The sequence below is a fragment of the Hyperolius riggenbachi genome, chromosome 8 (genome assembly GCF_040937935.1).
Source record: "Hyperolius riggenbachi isolate aHypRig1 chromosome 8, aHypRig1.pri, whole genome shotgun sequence".
In the NCBI taxonomy this organism is placed as follows: Eukaryota; Metazoa; Chordata; class Amphibia; order Anura; family Hyperoliidae; genus Hyperolius; species Hyperolius riggenbachi.
This window is the reverse complement of record NC_090653.1, coordinates 170,118,754-170,124,753: the sequence shown is the minus strand read 5'-3', so window position 1 is coordinate 170,124,753 and position 6,000 is coordinate 170,118,754. Positions and strand designations below refer to the sequence as shown.

The 6,000-nt window shown below is 40.6% G+C and overlaps 1 protein-coding gene across 2 annotated transcripts in view; it reads right to left on the bottom strand.

Annotated features, from left to right (window-relative positions):
- OPHN1 (oligophrenin 1) overlaps positions 1-6,000 on the bottom strand; it is a 331,531-nt gene that overhangs the window by 129,279 nt on the left and 196,252 nt on the right. For both annotated transcript variants that reach the window (XM_068247665.1, XM_068247666.1), the window contains one exon: positions 603-665. In XM_068247665.1, coding sequence (XP_068103766.1) covers positions 603-665 — 63 coding nt within the window. The remainder of the gene's footprint in view (positions 1-602; positions 666-6,000) is intronic.

The following is a 6,000-nucleotide window of genomic DNA, read 5'->3' as shown; positions in this document are numbered from 1 at the left end:
AGGTTTCTGTTTATGGCTTATTGATAGAATATGAACTACATTTAAAGTGCACCTTAACAGAGAGGGATATGGCTTTGTATTACCGACGTGTATAACCGTCAATACCGCTAGGGAGGTTAAACAATACCAGTTGCCTGGCAGCCCTGCTGATCTCTTTGGCTGCAGTAGTGGCTGAATCATAGACCTGAATCAAGCATGCAGTTATGCCAGTCTGACTTCAGTCAGAGCACCTGATCTGCATGCTTGTTGAGGGGCTGTGGCTAAATTATTAGAGGCAAAGGATCAGCAGGAGAGTCAAGCAACTGGTATTATTTTAAAAGGAAAAATTCACATCCTTCTCAGTTTAGGTTCCCTTTAAGCTGATAAAAACAAAACAGAAGAATCAACAACACCATAAACACATTCAAGTTCAGCCACCAGATGTGTCCTGGATAGGTGGAAAAGTGCACAACATGAGTAAACAAAGGAAACAAATTGCTTTGTACATGCATTCAAACATTCAGGATCTTGTGTGTTGGGTTTAGATTAAATTTACAAATTGCAAGAAATTTCTCAGTATTGATGACCAGAAATACATTCATTCTGTGAAAAGTAGTTAATACCTGTGGCTTCAACCGCGTTTATGCACTGCCGAACAAAACGGAATCCAACTTGGTTCAATTCCACTGTTAATGAAAAATAAAATAGTGAGAAACCAATGCAGATTGGATGAAGTGCCTAACCATTGTACACAACAAGTAATCATTTAGCCCATTTCTAAAAATACATAATATAAAACAATGAGAATTGACATGCACACGCACATAGAAAACAGAAACCTATGGGATAACCACATAAAAATACTGGCATAACTATATATATATATATATATATATAGATAGATAGATAGATAGATAGATAGATAGATAGATAGATAGATAGATAGATGTATATATACACACACAGTGGCTTGCAAAAATATTCGGCCCCCTTGACGTTTTCCACATTTTGTCACATTACTGCCACAAAAATGAATCAATTTTATTGGAATTCTCCGTGAAAGATCAATACAAAGTGGTGTACACGTGAGAAGTGGAACGAAAATCATACATGATTCCAAACATTTTTTACAAATCAATAACTGCAAAGTGGGGTGTGCGTAATTATTCAGCCCCCTGAGTCAATACTTTGTAGAACCAACTTTTGCAACAATTACAGCTGCCAGTCTTTTAGGCTAGGTCTCTGCCAGCTTTGCACATCTAGAGACTAAAACCCTTGCCCATTCTTTGCAAAACAGCTCCAGCTCAGTCAGATTAGATGGACAGCGTTTGAGAACAGCAGTTTTCAGATCTTGCCACAGATTCTCGATTGGATTTAGATCTGGACTTTGACTGCGCCATTCTAACACATGGATATGTTTTGTTTTAAACCATTCCATTGTTGCCCTGGCTTTATGCTTAGGGTCGTTGTCCTGCTGGAAGGTGAACCTCCGCCACAGTCTCACGTCTGTTGCAGACTCCAAGAGGTTTTCTTCCAAGATTGCCCTGCATTTGGCTCCATCCATCTTCCCATCAACTCTGACCAGCTTTCCTGACCCTGCTGAAGAGAAGCACCCCCAGAGCATGATGCTGCCACCACCATATTTGACAGTGGGCATGGTGTGTTCAGAGTGATGTGCAGTGTTAGTTTTCCGCCACACATAGGGCTTTGCATTTTGGCCAAAAAGTTCCATTTTGGTCTCATCTGACCAGAGCACCTTCTTCCACATGTTTGCTGTGTGCCCCACATGGCTTGTGTCAAACTGCAAACGGGACTTCTTATGCTTTCTGTTAACAATGGCTTTCTTCTTGCCACTCTTCCATAAAGGCCAACTTTGTGCAGTGCACGACTAATAGTTGTCCTATCGACAGATTCCCCCACCTAAGCTTAGATCTCTGCAGCTCGTCCAGAGTCACCATGGGCCTCTTGACTGCATTTCTGATCAGCGCTCTCCTTGTTCGGCCTGTGAGTTAAGGTACACGGCTTTGTCTTGGTAGGTTTACAGTTGTGCCAAACTCCTTCCATTTCTTAATGATCGCTTTAACAGTGCTCCGTGGGATGTTCAAGGCTTTGGAAATCTTTTTGCAGCGTAAGCCTGCTTTAAATTTCTCAATAACTTTATCCCTGACCTGTCTGGTGTGTTCTTTGGACTTCATGGTGTTGTTGCTCCCAATATTCTCTTAGACAACCTCTGAGGCCGTCACAGAGCAGCTGTATTTGTACTGACAATAGATTACTAGATTACACACAGGTGCACTCTATTTAGTCATTAGCACTCATCAGGCAATGTCTCTGGGCAACTGACTGCACTCAGACCAAAGGGGGCTGAATAATTATGCACACCCCACTTTGCAGTTATTGATTTGTAAAAAATGTTTGGAATCCTGTATGATTTTCGTTCCACTTCTCAAGTGTACACCACTTTGTATTGGTCTTTCACGTGAAATTCCAATAAAATTGTTTCATGTTTGTGGCAGTAATGTGACAAAATGTGGAAAACTTCAAGGGGGCCGAATACTTTTGCAAGCCACTGTATATAATGAAACCGCTGAATGTCCTACTAAGAAAGACATTTCCTTTTTAGTCAGCAAAATATGTTCAGACTTGAGAATTTTTTTATGATAATTAAGTAGGTGGCAAGTAAACCTAGACAGAATCCACAGTTTCTATACTGAAGCTGATAAACTGTGCAGATAATACTTTTTTTCGAGACAGAGAGGTTGGTTCAGCAAAATTTTGTAGGTGCCATTAACCCCCGTCTCAGTTCAGTTTTTGAAGGAGTTTGCTCCTTTTCCCCTTGATCTGTAAATCAAAAGGATTTAACAGACATGAAAAAAATTGCATTCATTTAGTACATAAATTAATTATGTACATAAATTAACATTTTTGCATAAAATACAGGATATTCTCAAAAAATTAGCATATTGTGATAAAGTTCATTATTTTCTGTAATGTACTGATAAACATTAGACTTTCATATATTTTAGATTCATTACACTACAACTGAAGTAGTTCAAGCCTTTTATTGTTTTAATATTGATGATTTTGGCATACAGCTCATGAAAACTCAAAATTCCTATCTCAAAAAATTAGCATATTTCATCTGACCAATAAAAGTAAAGTGTTTTTAAAGCAAAAAAAGTCAACCTTCAAATAATTATGTTCAGTTATGCACTCAATACTTGGTCGGGAATCCTTTTGCAGAAATGACTGCTTCAATGCGGCGTGGCATGGAGGCAATCAGCCCGTGGCACTGCTCAGGTGTTATGGAGGCCCAGGATGCTTCGATAGTGGCCTTAAACTCATCCAGAGTGTTGGGTCTTGCGTCTCTCAACTTTATCTTCACAATATCCCACAGATTCTCTATGGGGTTCAGGTTAGGAGAGTTGGCAGGCCAATTGAGCACAGTAATACCATGGTCAGTAAACCATTTACCAGAGGTTTTGGCACTGTGAGCAGGTGCCAGGTCATGCTGAAAAATGAAATCTTCATCTCCATAAAGCTTTTCAGTGGATGGAAGCATGAAGTGCTCCAAAATCTCCTGATAGCTAGCTGCATTGACCCTGCCATTGATAAAACACAGTGGACCAACACCAGCAGCTGACATGGCACCCCAGACCATCACTGACTGTGGGTACTTGACACTGGACTTCAGGCATTTTGGCATTTCCCTCTCCCCAGTCTTCCTCCAAACTCTGGCACCTTGATTTCCAAATGACATGTAAAAGGTGCTTTCATGTAAAAAAAAGTACTTTGGACCACTGATTAACAGTCCAGTGCTGCTTCTCTGTAGCCCAGGTCAGGCGCCTCTGCCGCTGTTTCTGGTTCAAAAATGGGTTCATGCTTCCATCTGCTGAAAAGCTTTATGGAGATGAAGATTTCATTTTTCAGCACGACCTGGCACCTGCTCACAGTGCCAAAACCACTGGTAAATGGTTTACTGACTATGGTATTACTGTGCTCAATTGGCCTGCCAACTCTCCTAACCTGAACCCCATAGAGAATCTGTGGGATATTGTGAAGAGAAAGTTGAGAGATGCAAGACCCAACACTCTGGATGAGCTTAAGGCCGCTATCGAAGCATCCTGGGCCTCCATAACACCTGAGCAGTACCACAGGCTGATTGCCTCCATGCCACACCGCATTGAAGCAGTCTTTTCTGCAAAAGGATTCCCGACCAAGTATTGAGTGCATAACTGATCATAATTATTTGAAGGTTGACTTTTTTTGCTTTAAAAACACTTTTATTTTATTGGTCGGATGAAATATGCTAATTTTTTTGAGATCGGAATTTTGAGTTTTCATGAGCTGTATGCCAAAATCATCAATATTAAAACAATAAAAGGCTTGAACTACTTCAGTTGTAGTGTAATGAATCTAAAATATATGAAAGTCTAATGTTTATCAGTACATTACAGAAAATAATGAACTTTATCACAATATGCTAATTTTTTGAGAAGATCCTGTATGTATTAATTGACACGGTTTGCATTTCTGAGAGAATCATCATAACTTTACAGAGGGACAGCAGACAAAAATAAAGTGACTCATACCGCCAGAAGATCTTCCAACCCTAGTTCACAAATTTATCAAATCACAGTGGGCTATTGCAATTACCTCTATGCAGGCCTTTCAAATAAAGATCTACAGCCAGTACAGAATGCTGCCGCAAGTTGGTTAACAAGCTGGCCTTGCCATTGCCACATAACACTGACCATTTGCTCACTCCACTGGTGTCATAACAAAAGGTTGGCCTACTAACATTCACATCTCTACACAACTTAGGTCCCAGATAGTTACATAGTTATTTTGGTTGAAAAAAGACATACGTCCATCGAGTTCAACCAGAGAACAAAGTACAACACCAGCCTAATCCCTCACATGTCCCTGTTGATCCAGAGGAAGGCGAAAAAACCCTTACAAGGCACGGTCCAATTAGCCCCAAAAGAGAAAAAAATTCCTTCTCGACTCCAGATGGCAATCAGATAAAATCCCTGGATCAACATCATTAGGAATTACCTAGTAATTGTAGCCATGGATGTCTTTTAACACAAGGAAAGCATCTAAGCCCCCTTTAAATGACTTCCTGTGGCAATGCATTCCACATCTTAATCACTCTTACTGTAAAGAACCCTATCCTAAATAAATGGCTAAAACGTTTTTCCTCCATGTGCAGATCATGTCCTCTAGTCCTTTGAGAAGGCCTAGGGACAAAAAGCTCATCCGCCTAGCTATTATATTGCCCTCTGATGTATTTATACATGTTAATTAGATCCCCTCTAAGGTGTCTTTTCTCTAGACTAAATAAACCCAGTTTATCTAACCTTTCTTGGTAAGTGAGACCTTCCATCCCACGTATCAATTTTGTTGCTCGTCTTTGCACCTACTCTAAAACTGCAAAAAACTTTTTTGTAATGTAGGGCCCAGAACTGAATTCCATATTCCAGATGTGGCCTTACTAGAGAGTTAAACAGTGGCAATATTATGCTAGCATCTCAAGTATTTCCCTTCAAATGCATCCCAAAATGAAGTTAGCTTTAGCTGCAGCGGCTTGGCATTGAGTACGATTATTTAACTTGTCGATGAGTACTCCTAACTCCTTCTCCAAGTTTGATGTCCCCAACTGTATCCCATTTATTTTGTATGGTGCTAGACCATTGGTACGACCAAAATGCATGACTTTACATTTTTCAACATTGAATTTCATCTGCCATGTATGTGCCCATATAGCCATCCTATCCAGATCCTGTTGCAATATGACACTATCTTCCTGAGAGTTGAGGATTCTGCACAATTTTGTATCATCTGCAAAAATAGCAACATTGCTCACTACTGCATCTACTAGGTCATTAATAAATAAATTGAAGAGCACTGGACCCAGTACAGACCCCTGTGGGTAGGGGCGTAACTAGGCCCCACCGGGCCCCCCTGCAGAATTTCAGAGCGCCCAACCCCCCTCCCCTGGGGCCCGCTCGTGGCCGT